At 47.9% G+C, this 14,340-nt stretch overlaps 3 protein-coding genes across 9 annotated transcripts in view; 1 reads left to right on the top strand and 2 right to left on the bottom strand.

Moving 5' to 3' along the window:
• The window catches only part of LOC119178697 (fat-like cadherin-related tumor suppressor homolog), an 812,220-nt gene that overhangs the window by 751,771 nt on the left and 46,109 nt on the right, over positions 1–14,340 (top strand). The gene's annotated exons all lie outside the window — the stretch shown is intronic.
• Positions 10,320–11,253, bottom strand: LOC142784409 (uncharacterized). The gene is made up of 2 exons (XM_075882791.1): positions 10,971–11,253; positions 10,320–10,793 (listed from the first exon to the last, which is right to left on the bottom strand). Exons 1-2 carry the CDS (start codon positions 11,088–11,090, stop codon positions 10,320–10,322), a joined length of 594 nt encoding a protein of 197 aa, XP_075738906.1. The 5' UTR covers positions 11,091–11,253.
• Positions 11,392–12,789, bottom strand: LOC142788600 (uncharacterized). Its single transcript, XM_075884969.1, has 3 exons — positions 12,638–12,789; positions 11,998–12,547; positions 11,392–11,919 (listed from the first exon to the last, which is right to left on the bottom strand). Exons 1-2 carry the CDS (start codon positions 12,729–12,731, stop codon positions 12,195–12,197), a joined length of 447 nt encoding a protein of 148 aa, XP_075741084.1. The 5' UTR covers positions 12,732–12,789; the 3' UTR covers positions 11,392–11,919; positions 11,998–12,194.

Genomic DNA, 14,340 nt, shown 5'->3' with positions numbered 1-14,340 from the left:
TGGCGCTATCTCGTATCCTGTGGCCGGGTGAGACGAGACTGGGCAACTTGACGAGCCATGTGAGCCCAATCAATGGCTTCGTGAGCATACTAGGAAGCAGATGGCTTGAGAGGTAAGGCAGTTTCAAATGGCAATATGGTGTTTCAAATGGCAATATAGAAAAGCCGACGTCGTACGCGGTCGTGTGTGCGGGAAACACTGGGCCAGTATGGTGACCCCCGCTCCTAAATGCAGCGGACGGTCACCGCGGGTTCACGCTTAGCGAGCCACAGGGTCGCTACTCCGTTTACTCGCGTGTAGCGCACCGCTCCGCGCGCGCTCAATTGATAAGGCATTTAGCTCGGCGCGGCAAATAGACAGTGTTCTAATGTAACAGTACACAACACTTTATTGCCTCTGGCGGCACACAAACAACAGTACAACGTCCGCTCCCGGGACGCGGGTAGCAAAGGCACCCGCACGCGGTCGTTCACAATAAGGGGAAAACCGCGAGCACGTCGCAGCTGGCAATGGCGAGCTTTGACACGCCGGTCGGGAAAAGGTCCCTCGCGGCTATGCTGCGCACTCTCACGATGGCCACTGGGCCTGGTCGCGAGTGTTAGGGCAAACCTCGTACGCGTAGGCCTAACGCAAGTGCGGCTCGTTGTGGTACGACCACTTCAAGCACTAAGCACCGCTCTGGGCTTAGCGTACGCTCCGAAGCTAGCACTCAAGTAAACACGCCTGCCGAGGTGCCCAAGGCACCCCAGGCAGGCTACCGTCCGCGATTCCCAAAGGGGACGCGGACGAAGGAAAACACGTGCTTACCCGGCGCTGTCCACGGAGCAAAAAAAGACCGCTCCCTCGGCGCGCGCAGTGGCGCGCGCCGTGCCCGCGCGAGCCGCCATCTATCGCCACGTAATGTTAACAGAGCAGGGAAGCAAAAGGGTGTGGCCGTGTGGCGGAATGCCCGCGAAATGGTCGCAGGCGCGCCTCAGATCCCCACAAGTTGTTCAAGTATTTCAGGCCGTAGATGACAAGGAATGACAAGCAGAAGCTCAGGGCCTTCAGTGCTGACATTGCGGTGGTAGAGGATGCCGTCATGCAGCATGAACATACGGGATTCAGCGTCATGGCTGTCAGACTAGATGGCGTCGATGATAGTGTGCACTGACTCATCCCGTCGTTGTTCAGTGCGCTTATCGCTGATGTCAGTAAACTCCATTACGCTGCGCTCCAGGTCAGTCGCAACGTGATCAGGAGGTTGCACTAAAGTCCCTGAAAAATAAACTAAAGTAGCGCCAACCGCACCCCTTCGCCTCTACCTCCTCTCCCAGCAGCCACAGCAGCGCCTCTAGAGTGTCCACCAGGAAACTACGAATGCGAAAGCACGCGGGCGCACTGGATGTGCCAGACACTTGGGCAGCTCGGGCACTGCTGCATATAATGCTAAGTACACAGGCCCCAACATTTCCGCCTCAATCGAAAATGCAGCCGCCGCGGTCGGCATGAATCAAGCCAGAGACACAACGTTTACACGGCACTAAACGCGGCACGCGTTTCAACTGGCATGCACGTTTACCATCGATGCAGTTACTCTCTTTGTGTGATGCTCGAGCTTGACAATACCGCAACACTGTAAACACGAATACAAGCGAAACGATAGAGTTTAGCTCGCCGGTACTCACCTCACAAAGCCGCGACGATACAGGGTCCAAGTCAGTCCTTCCGATACACTGGAGCCACACTTCTTGCCGAGCAGCATTGTCTTTTCCTCGCGGAAGCGAAAATAGCTTCTTTCCTCTGCTGTACCTGCTTTTGCAACCGCTTTCACAGCAGGTCGGCGTCCCGAAACGTGCAGGATTACCATGCACACACTCATGCGCGGTCGAACTCCGGCTACACAACAATACCAAGCGCGCACGCCTAGCCACAAACAAACACCGCGAAAGTGGGCAAACAAAATGGCGTTTGCGATAGCTTCACAAAGGCTAGTGCGTCATGCTGCAGATTCTTAGCACCGCCGAGTTTATCACACAGACAGCAGTGGCGCTGCCATCGAGAGCGACACCGCTGAGCGCGTCTGCGTGCAAACGGTGGGCTATCGCGTTGAGTATTGCCTGCTTGCGGTGATGTCTTTTGCCACTGGATGCCACTTGCTTATATACACGTCACATCGTCGTATTTAACGTTACTTTTTATATTATTTTTCTTTCTCAATCACTCTTTCGGTGCATCGCCTAGAACCGCAGCGCCCAGATGCGCTTTAACGGAAACATGAGCACAAGCTCATCTTTGCGGCCAGGAGCCATACAGCCCCTCAACTAGCGTCGTTTACTATCTGCAATGCACGCGAGGGGAGAGGAGTCTGCACATTGACACGAATGGCGCTACTTTAGTTTATTTTTCAGGGACTTTAGGTTGCACCGGATGATGAGAAAGACAGAAAGATAGTCTGCGTCCTTGTGCAAACGGTCAGACTCGTAGCTGACGCTAAATGAAAATTCCTGGAGCCTCAGAGCCCAGCAATCCAGACGTCCAGTCGGGTCCTTCAGAGAAGTCAGCCAGCAGAGGGTGTGGTGGTCCATAACGACTGAGAATATGCTACTATATAAATATGGCCGGAACTTGGCGACGGCTCAAGCTAAAGCTAAACATTCTCTCTCGGTGATGGAATAATTCCTATTAGGGGGAGAAAGCAGGCGACTGGCGTAAGCTGTCACGCACTGTCTGCCGTGGTGCCGCTGAGCGAGAACTGCGCCAATATCGTGGCCACTGGCGTCGGTGTGAACTTCTGTGGCAGCAGAAGGATTTAAGTGGGCAAGTATAAGGGGGGATAGTTAAGTAGCCGATAAGAGTGGTGAACGCTTGAGCCTGCTCAGGGCTGCATGAGAATGTGGTATCCTTCTTCAGCAAATCTGTGAGCGGCCTGGCAACGTCGGCGAAGTTTAAAACGACGAAAGTAGGAACATAAGCCGATGAAGCTCCGGACGTCGGATGTAGAACGGGGCACCGGAAAGCTACGGACGACGCACATCTTTTCGGCATCTGGTTGGACGCCATCGGCGTTTACAAGATGGCCCAGAATGGTAATCTGACGGCAGCTAAACTAGCATTTCTTGGAGTTGAGTTGTAGCTCAGCTGTTCTGACGACTGCAAGAATTGCAGCGAGACGGGTCAGGTGGCTATCGAAGTAGATGAAAAGACTATCCATCGTCATCATCTAGATAACAGAGACAAGTAGACCATTGTAGTCCATCATTCGTTCGAATGTGGCAGGGGCGTTACATAGTCCAAAAGGCATGACCTTAAACTGGTATAAACCATCCAGTGTAATGAAGGCCGTCTTCTCGCAATCCATCTCATCGACAGAAATCTGCCAGTAGCCGAACCGAAGATCAATAGACGAGAAGTATGTAGCGCCGTGCAAGCACTCTAACGCCTCATCGATGTGTGGTAGCAGGTATGGGTCTTTTCACGTGATCTTGTTGAGGTGGTGATAGTCAACGCAGAAGCGCCAGGTGCCATCCTTTTTCTTCACAAGGACGACAGGGGAGGCCCAAGGACTACTTGATGGTTCTATTACACCTTTGTTGAGCATTTTGTCAACTTCCGCTTGGATAACTCTGTGTTCAGTGTGGGAGACACGATAGGGGCGTCGGCAAATAGGACTGGCGTCACCAGTGTTTATACGGTGCTGAACACTGGATGTTTGCCCTAGAGGTCTGTCGTCGAAATCAAAAATGTCGGTATACGACGCAAGAAGGTAATGGATGCCGTTGGCTTGCGCAGGATTGAGGTCGGGTGCAATAATCTTCGAGAAACGATTTGGCCGAAAACAGGTGCTGTTATCTATAGGAGACTGAAGTAAATCAATCTCAGTGGTGAGAGCCGCTACTTCGAACTTGTCAGCATTAGATACGCTAGCGAAGAACATGCCCCAAGGAAGCACTCGAGGGCACAAGCTGAAATTGAGAAGTTGGAGCGAGGTACAGTTGTCAGTGATAGTCACAAGCGTATGGGGAATGGCGATGTTGCAGCTCAAAAGGACGTCGGCGAGAGGAAGAAGGACCATTGGGAACCTGTGGCTGTGCGGTCAAAACGACGTAGGTGGCTGCCTGAGGTGACAGTCGTACATCCTGAAGAGAGCACAGGCGCGGCGGGGCAGTGTGGGGTTCAGCGACTATCTGAGGCAGCTCTAGCTGAAGGACGCCGGTAGCACAATCGATAAGAGCAGAATGATTCGACAAGAAGTCCAGGCCTAGGATAACGTCATAAGGGCAGTGGTCAATCATGGCTAAAATGACAGAAGTAGTGTGGTCCTTTATACTTAAGCGAGCAGTGCACAGACCGAGAACCATCGGCGTGCCGTCATCGGCCACACAGAGCATTTGTGCAGCCACTGGTGTCAAAACTTTCTTTAAACGTGTGTGTAGGCTTGAACTCATGACCGAAACCCTTGCGCCGGTGTCTACAAGTGCTTGTACAGGTATGCCATCTACTTTAACGTCCATTACACTTCGTCTGGTGGGAACGGAGAGAGGATTTGCTGCGGAAGTCGTCAATGCAGCACCACCTCCGGGGGCTGCAATGCCCCGTTTTTCTAGACGATGCGGCCGGAAGCCATGGGGGACGAGAAGCGCCGTGGCTGCGGTGAACGGGACGATGGACGGCGTATTTGCGGCAAACAAGACAGGTGCCCTCGTGGTGAAGGCGAGCGGCAGTACCCAGTGTTCCGAGATTGGTTAACGGCATTGGACTCTTCGGCAGGTAAAAACGTGCGGGCGGCACCGTCGAAACGGGTCATATGGGCTGTTGCACGAGGTGCCGAGGACCATGTGTTGCGGCAATAATGAGCGATATGTCCAGTGCAGTGGCAGTTGAAACATATAGGACGGTTATCTGCAGTTCGCTACTCAGCCGAGTTGCGGGTACGTGGAGAAAACCGTTGGTCAGAAGAGGGCATCGCAAAAGGGCGTTCGCTTATTCTGGGCACGGTGACATGGCACACAAAATGCACTCCGATGTTTTCAAGCTCCTGGCGCACGATGGCTTGAACAAGAGGAACAGTAACAGGAGTGGTATCGGTACTGTGCAAATAGAATGCTGAGGGCGCCATTGCTTTCAATTCGCGACGAACAATGCGTGTCAGGTCTTCAGGCGGCGACGGATGTTGTGGTGCGAACTGATCCTTAAAAGTCAATGTTGCAGCAGTGTTTGGAAGTTGGGCGAATTTTTGCGGAATGCGGCGATTTTTCATTTGCTCAAGCTGACGACACTCTTTGATGATCGCGTCCACGGTGGAACAGCCCTTGCACATCAGGAGATTGAACGCGTCGTCGGCAATCTCTTTCAGGACATACCCGATCTTGTCATCTTCTGTCATGTCGCTTTCAGGATTTCGGCAGAGGGCCAGCACGTCCTGAATGTATGCGAAGTATCACTTCGTTGGAGATTGGGCACGGCAGGCCAATTTCTTTTTGGCGGCGATCTTACGACTGGCGGTTTTGCCAAACACCTCTCGCATCTATTCTTTGCATTGCTCCCAGCTTGTAAGTTCTTCTTTGTTGTTTTCATACCATATCTTGCCGTTCCTCTCAAGTAAAACACCACATTAGCCAACTGAAGTGTGGAATCTCATCTGTTCGGCACACTCACTCGTTCGAACATGGCCAACCAATCGTCAACGCCGACGCCATCAGTCCCGCAGAATCCACCGGGATCCTTAAGTGGCGTGAAAATGTATGGTTGCGACGCCGTGTACGTCGGAGATGCTGACGTTGATACGGGGGGCTCAGCATTGGCCATGGCTGGGAAACAGATGCGACGTCTGCTGCGGAGCTTCGTTGCCTGATGGTTACCCAGCACCACTCACCAATATGTTACGGGGTCGTTGACTTCTGTACAAAATGCTTTTACAGAGGAAAAGCCACAGGCAAGAGTCACAATCGCTGATTGGCACACTCGCGCACCTCTCAGTTTATTGCGTCCTTCCTCTTCGTTTACTTCATTTCCGTAACAATTGCAAAGCCACTAAAACAGCCTCTCAGAAGGTGAACAGCCAGAAGAATAAGTTTCCATTCTTTGAAGGCAGATTGTGCTTGTCCCTTTATTTTTATCTTTTTGTAATTGTCACAATAGGGTCAAGCTACAGTTTTATTGTTAAAATATGGTAGCAATTTATTCATAAGCGTATTATTATGAACCTCGATATCGAGTGCTCATTTTATTAGTCTAAATCCTCTTCTTGAAAGGATCGTTTTTATCAAGCTAAGCCAAATAATGCTTTTTCTCGTTTTTTTTTTTCTCCCCATTGTAAGTATACTTCATTCAGTGTTTTCACGAAACATATTTAGGCATACTTGGCATATTAGCATGTGGTTTTCAAGGACACATCTGATAAGATGAACTCCTGATAAAACAAACAAATGATCATGGTGCCTTGGAGTTCGTCTTAAAGGAAGTCTACTGTATTAAAGAAACAGCGCTGTACATGTCGAGGTGGAGGTGAAATGACCAAAAAATTGGCTAATTTTGTTCGAAGTTCATGCACTCGTAACTTTTGAATGCAGCTACCGAGCGCTGCCATCTTGGTGTTGTTTTGAAGCTGTGTTCTTTTTGCATGTTTTCCCTATTTTTGAAATGGCGTCAGTGCAGCGAGAGTGATGGTACCACTCTGCATAGAGTTTTTTAAATATAAACTAGACGGAACTCTGGCGCTAGTGTCTATGCGAACTGCAACGCACGGCACTTAAGCGAGCATGGAAATGATGGGTAGTACACGGATTTGTCTGATCTTCATACTTCTGGCTCCGCGTGTGTTCCTGTGGTCTGAAGCTATTTTCTGACGAAACAAACATCAGCAAATGTTCAGCGGTTGCCTTCACCACCTTATTGTTTTACACTTACCATTTCGAATTGGGTCACGAAGTTCAAAAGAATTTGTTCTTTCCTTCGAAACGAAACCGAAACACAGCAATAAATAAAGCCACAATTAAGTGCGATTCGCTGCCTGCAAGTACGAAGACTAGGCAAATCCCTGTACTACCCATCATTCTCATGGTTGCTGAACGATCGCAGTACCAGAATCCCCTCTAGTTAATTTTTCTTAACTCTATGTCACTCCATTTCCGAAGGTAGTTTGGTGCGCATGTGATTGGTCAAAGCGAGCGCACGCCCCGCTCGCTGGCCTCCTATTGGCTTGCCGCGTTTGTCTTACTTTGGGTTTCCGGTCTTGCAATGCGATCACACACTCGCTCCGTTTGTGCTTTCGGCTGCTCTGCGTCGTTCTTCAGATTTGCAACTATACTACCTGGTTTGAGCAACAGCGATTATTGAGCTGCTCAGATGCCCGAAGACATTCATCTGAAGAATACTTCATGCGCATATTCGACAAGAAATGTCGGCAACCATAGAATGCCGGACAAACTTCGGCGAGGCATGTCCCGCATTTAGCCGCTCGATGGATTGAACATGCAGCTGCATCCTACTGCATCCAGCATGGATGCCTCAAATGCCAGCATGGAACTCATCATAATTGCGGAATGGCCTGTTGATGTCTCAGATAAAGTGCCGCAGCCGACTACATCGAGCGCATGCACCCCTTCGAACCATGCCTTGAGTGCTGCCGTGGAACGCGTCGGTAATCATCTGTTGGCAGTTTTTGTACGAAAACGCAACTTGGCACATGTAGTGTGTACATTGCATCAGCCCAAGCCCGGAGTGTTATCATGGAATGGGTCGATACCGTTTTCTTATCGGCTGAAGAAAATAGCCAGCGCGCAGCAAGTTCGGCCAACGTAAAAAAGCACCTGCCATCAAGTCGGCAACGGAACATAAATTTGAACTTCTTGGCGTGAACATGCAACAGTGGAACCCCAGTGACGATAAAACGGAATTTTCGAGCATACATTTGAGCGTGTGTAATTACCTTCTTGAACTTATGATTTGTGCTGACTGTGGCGACAGTGTCTAAAGAGCAAAAGAAAAGAGTACCGACTTTAGTGTGAAACTCGTGATTGCATGCTCAACGTGCGGCATGCACCATGAGCGATTTGGTTCACTGAGGGTGACTGGAGATTAATCAACAATGTCCTTTATATATGCAACAAAGACCATGCAGCCGTTAATGCTACGAAAAACAAGCTCATGAATAGGCACAAGCCAACAGTGGTCACTGCCTACAGCTCTGGTCAGCTGTAAAGTGTAGATTCAGCGCATGTCATTGTGAGAATTCAAATAATGTTATTCTTTCCCCCTTTTTATTTTTGTGACCCTGACCTTGGTGCCAATAGCAACAGCACAGATCTCATAGGCATGTTAATTTTATGCGCAGTGTACACATACAAGCTGAGCAACAACTGCGAAGTGTTCGGTAGCAGCTTTCTCACACTAATTTCAAGTACTATGCATGCTAATAGAGCATAATGTCTGTGGTTCCTGTTACATTGTTGTAACATATATAGCATTATCTTGTTCCTGAAGGGCCAAGCTAGATAATGATGCTTGTCATGCATGACGATACACTTGACGACAGGCAACCATGCTCACACAACCATTTATTCTCCGTGCCGTATCATGACTACCCATGTCTTGCTTCCCTCCTTCCCACGCACCCTTCACTGTTCATGTGACACTCACGCACCACTTCATTCCTCAACTATAAACTACAAACAGCCTCAGAGATCCACACACAACACCACTCGCGTGCCACCTCGTTCCTCAACCGTCAATCATACCCAACCGTCCGGCACTTCCTCTTATTCCTCACAACTCTCCCCCCCACGAATCGTGAATTGGGGCAGAAAGGAGAAGCAATGGTTCATGGTACAGTACCAATTGATCAGCATGGGCAATGGTTCGACGACGCCAGAGTCCTTCAATGCTTTACTGGTCACGAAACTTCGGCGCTTGTTTCATATAGGGTCCGCGGGCACCACTACTGCCGCCACCGTCGCACTGAGGGGATCCAGCCGCCGCGCGTGCGGCATATTTGCCAGCTTTTGGCATGAAAACGCTCGCTGCTTCTGGTCTCTGCGCGCTGGGTTTCTTTTTTTCTTTCCGTAGTTGTTAGCGATGAATCGCCCAATTATTGTGTATACCACCTGCCTCCAATGGGGTTTTATTTTTTCGAATAAATCGCCGCAGACCTCGGCCACGAACGGCAACTGCTTTCGCGTCTTTGGGCGCAAGCGCTGCGCCGTGTTTACCGATTTTAAAATATCTTTTGTTTGTTTCCTTCAAGAAAACTTTGTAACCACAATACATAAGGTAGCCCCGTAGCTGCGGACTGCTGCGGGCCTATCTATAATGCAACGAAAAAAAAAAACTGAAAAGAAGCAGGTACGCATCCTTCAGAGTAGGCTTTTAATGAATCTGTTGAGTGCTCTGGAATGCGCTGAGCACCCAGATACCCCAGTAATATTCTCTTTTCGATGAGATGGTACAGTAACATTTAAAAGCGCTGCATAAAGGAAAAGGATCAAAACACGAAATGATGTATGTTGCACTGTGTGTCTTTCCGCGAAACCGCTTTTCAATCCTTGCAAAAAAGGAAGCGCAAACTTTTATCACATGCTACAAAAATAAATTTCAATATTATGAAGGGAGACAAAAGAGCGTGGTGCAGCGTACGAAAATTTATTGTTTGCGCTTTGATGTGTAGTACACGGACGAAACAGAATATTGCCACGCAACAAAGACAAACGTAAAGTTCTACTGAATGAAGTTTATTAAAGCGAACTCATGCTCTGCAAAAGACTAGAAGGAAACGCAAACGTCAAAGAAGCAGTCCGCAGCGTGGCCTGCACAGAAGACATTGATAAAGTGAGTCACGCGGCATTTGCTATGCATGAATTGCTCTAGGGACGTCATTAATTTTCGATCCATGAAAATAGGGTCGAGAATATTTTCGAGCAAACAAGAAATCAAGTTAGTGACAAGGTGACAACCTTTCCATATCAACAATACTGCCCGACGCGACGTACAAAAAAAAGAGCAAACGGGCGCTTCAGTTGAAACACCAGATAAAAAACCGGAAGCGGCCATGCATGGTTACAAAACAAAAAAAGGAATCGTGAGCGATAGTTCGTGGAAATATTAAAAGTGAAAGCACAAAGACTCCAGAAAAGTTTTTTTGCATGCGAGCCTGACCACAAGGTTATAAAGTTTGCAAACAAGTAAGGAAACACAGCTACTATTTTACTGATCAAACAAAAATCCGCCTATAAGTGAGCTATACAATTATAGGTCCAGGAGGCTCGCAAAGGGCTGCTTTGCTTTTACACTACTCCTTCAGTTTAGCTTTCTCCCTCCATCAGCTGGGCATGTTGCTCGCTTTGTCACACGTGACTGCTTATTTTTTTCGCGTGTGAAAAAATGCAGGCGGCACCGAAGAAAAAGGTGTAGAACTTCAGCAGTCGTCCCAACAAAGTGGGTGGGGCAGCCGACAGCAGCTGAAGCTGTACGATTAAAACCTGCTCAACAATGCCCATGTACACACCAGCACATGCAGTTTGCTTCATCGTAAATTCTTCTACATGCTCTTCAGCAATTTGGAGGAGGTTTAGCAGTTTGGTGGAGAGGACCTGAAGGTAACCTCTCGACTTCACAAGAATGAGGTCACTTGGTGATCGTTGCAAGCCTTTTAAAGACTCCACGCAGTCGGTGCAGCACATCTCAGAAAATTTTTGGGCAACATAGCCAGCAAAGTAGTCTAAAATGCACTCCTTTGGAGACAAGTCCGCGAGGGCCTCTTCCTCACTCTCAGTCGGCTCCAAAAGAACGTCATCCAGAAGAATGGCTAGGGAGTCAACCTGAAACGAGAATTTTTTTTGTTTACATGCATGTTCGTGGAAAAATATCGTGCTCAGGTAAATGATGAACTCTGTGCATATTCTGAGTGAATGTCTGTTTAGCAGCTCTTCGCCGGAAAATATATTCCAGATGGAGAAACTATCAATAGCTCTTTTGTTTTCAATATGGCATCGTACATGATTGACAGGAGCAGCTTCCTTGTTGAAGAGGTCCTGCAGCTTGAACAGCAACTGCGGCCCGTCACCATCAACTGATGTCCGCTTGGGTGGGCGGACAAGGTTGTTGACCGAAAGCATTCGGTATATGAACAGGAACTGTTGAATCGTTGGTTGCCCTCCGTCACCAGCAACGTGTCTCGCAATGCCAAAAAACCTCTGAAAGTGAGACAACAGATTAGTCAATGCAGAAGTAAAAAAGCTTACATGTTTACCTCAAGAGGATCCTGTCCGAAATTTCCAACCAGCACGTATTGAAAACTTGAGGCCAGAAGGTTCTCCACAAGTGCGATAGTACTGAGTAGGGTTACTCGCAGCGCTTCAGACGTGGGCTTGCCTTTGTTTCAGCAAACTCTCAATGTAATCACAACAGTTTTTCAGCCATGTCACGTTCTCTTTTAATGTCTGAAAAATATTCATGTTACATCTGTAACAATAAATAAAAGCAGGATACCCATAATAACATATAAAGTCTCGAGTGGTATTTCTCACTGCAATGTGCTCCGCTCCGTTATACTGCACGTGCTCTGGCCTCCGAGAATTCAAGCAGTCAAACAGGCCGTTCATTCGTCTGGTGAATGCCGCGGTCGCCTTTGAATCATGGAGCTCCTTGCACACATCTTGCCTGCTGTAAAACTCCAGTGCAGCAGCTGTAGATTCACTGAACAACTGAAGATAAAAAATCAGTAAGGTGTGGCTGAAGGAGTAGTTTCCCAAACATGCTACCTGCTGCACAAGAAAAAGTCATAATATTACTTGCCTGAACAGCAAGTCTCACACTCATTTTCTGGAAGGCATTGGGCATTATGTGGGCTTTTGTCAGTTTAGGCACAGCTCGGAGTCCAGCTTGGTTTTCCTCATACCCCAAAAGGGACTTGAAATGATCGTGGTAAACGTCACCCTCTGGCAGCTTGAAACAAAATTTTAATTATTGTTGTAAACAATTCGTACAGCAAAGTATAGCATAACCACGCCTCGTTTTTCTTACCAGAAACTTCCCAACCTTTTGAAGGTTGTTTCTTATGCACTTGAAAATGTGCGGTGGGTCGATGACAGTGTAAATCTCTCTTGACGGGTCACAGGGGTGTTGAAATGATGTTTGTGGGTTTTTTCTGTCCCCATGTGTGCCTGGAAAGAAGAAATTTCAGCTGTATAACCATATATTACAGCAGTACTCTAGGATTGTTACAGGAAAAAGTTGTTACCCAACGACCTCAAAGCTGACCGGTTGCTTGTAGAATTGTCGCATGTCACAGCCTGGACAACAGCGCCAGAATTTTCCAAGTGCACAATGCACTGCAGCAGCAATTTGGCCACAACAGAACCAGGAGCAGCGCTGGAAGCGCAGAATGTTCCCACAGTTTGCGACCAGCCCCCAAGAAAGGGCTGAAACAGGAACACCAACACATGATCAGCGTCTTTCTCGTTATCCCCTGGCCTGGTGTGTTCAGCAAAGTTGACTTTTCGAAGCAGGGCCATATCAGATTCTCTGACATGCAGGCTTTTGCGAACACTCATCTCATCAAACATGAGTACTCCTGCAAAATAGAAATGGCCAAATGGCTTAGGAACAATGTCAAAAGTCACAGGCACTGCTTTTGATTTTAAATATAGATATTTCTCCAAACCTCGTCGTTCTCTCTCTGGGACCGCTGCAAGCTTTTCGTTCAGAACAGCAAACAAGTTTGCATCAAACCCAAAGTCAGCTTTCAGGTTCTTCATGTAAGTGTACAGAGTGCGGGGGTTAGGGAGAGGTAGAAATTCGTTCTCATGAAGGAACGTGTACACGACGTCGACTTAACCTTCAGATGGAGACAGTCATAAAGCCATTCTTTCCTGTACCTAAAGAGAAAAGTAGAGAACTGTTCTCACATTTCAAAGCATGCTACATAGTGGGCCTTCAGGATAAAAAACATTCATGCAGTGCATTTGAATTACATGCATGTACATGACACAGACAAGATGCTTTATATGCATGCATAATGTGTGTGCACCAGACACCAAAAATAGGAGAGGGGGCTCATCATACTGAAACACATGCATTAAATAGTAAAGTTGTTTTATAATGGATTTCACATGCATTTACAGTAGCGAAACTGCTAAAAGGATACAAGCACATTATACCAGGTTCATGCGTAGGTGCTTCAAGAATACCCCATTCCATGACATGCTGTATGCTGCTTTCGAGCTGCATGTGCTGAAAGCCCAATGAACAGTAGGCACAGAGGAACCATGTTCAGGATAAATACATGCGATCTGGCGTTTCTCTGGCATATCGTCTATTATGCAACCATAGCATTTGACACGTTGCAAACATATGCAGCGCATTCTCCAACCTTGTAGTATGGGCAATACGAAAATGTATAAAACTTCATCCGTCTGTAATTGTATTCATCCTCAATAAGCAACAGACACTGCAAAGTGAGACTGTTGGCACGTTAAGGATAAAAGGAATGCTGTGGAAAGCAAACACAACTTTTATTTGAAACTTCTGGAGTAATAAAAAATAGGGGGTGCTGAAACAAAATCGATGTGGTGACACGCATATGGCCTGTTGAATCAATATTCTCAACATGCCCGAGGAATGTTAACATTAAAGTGTATTTTCAGCGAAGAAGCATGGTGGGGTAATCTAAAGAACCAAATTTGACACCGAAATACACCAACACTGCTCCCAAACATCTTACACGCACTGGCCTGTTTTCTAAACTTACCTGGCAGCTTTCGCAGACTTGGCATTCGCCTTCATCATGCACTGATCAAAAATCAACTTCGTGCGGGTTGACATTTTTTGAAGGCTTTCTTCAAGTTTTTTGTGCTTGCTCGCTTGCACTCTCATCTTGGCAAATTTCGTCTGACACAAGGTCAGCTGTTGTTTCGTTGCCCGAAGTTGGCACTTCAGCAGTTTAACCTCGGCGAGAGGGCTGGTAAATTCATCTGTCTGGCACGCCGAGTCCGAAGTGCGCATTAGCCCCTCGCCGACAAGATCTGTGGGCAGTGCAAGATCTGCAAAACAATTTCAAAAATCGTTTAAAATAGCGCATTTTTAGCTCACACACTCCTTCGAAATTTCACCGATATAATCACTGCACGGGCAAGAAAGTTAAAACAACATTGAACGTAAACTCACCTTCATCGCACAACGCGGCACCCGATGTGCCTGGTGTGGCGTGAACTTCTGTTTTACGGGCACATGAGGACGACTCACGACGTCGCTTCGCTGGGGACCTTCTTGTCAGGGTCCGTGACCGCTGCTTCAGCTTCGTCAAATACGCTGGCAAGTCGTCAAACTTCCTTGGAATGGCACAAGGCTTCAGAAGGGGCTTGTCGC

The sequence above is a fragment of the Rhipicephalus microplus genome, chromosome 2, assembly GCF_043290135.1.
Source record: "Rhipicephalus microplus isolate Deutch F79 chromosome 2, USDA_Rmic, whole genome shotgun sequence".
Classification (NCBI taxonomy): domain Eukaryota; kingdom Metazoa; phylum Arthropoda; class Arachnida; order Ixodida; family Ixodidae; genus Rhipicephalus; species Rhipicephalus microplus.
Note: the sequence above shows the minus strand (reverse complement) of the source record. Positions and strands in the feature narration are given on the sequence as shown.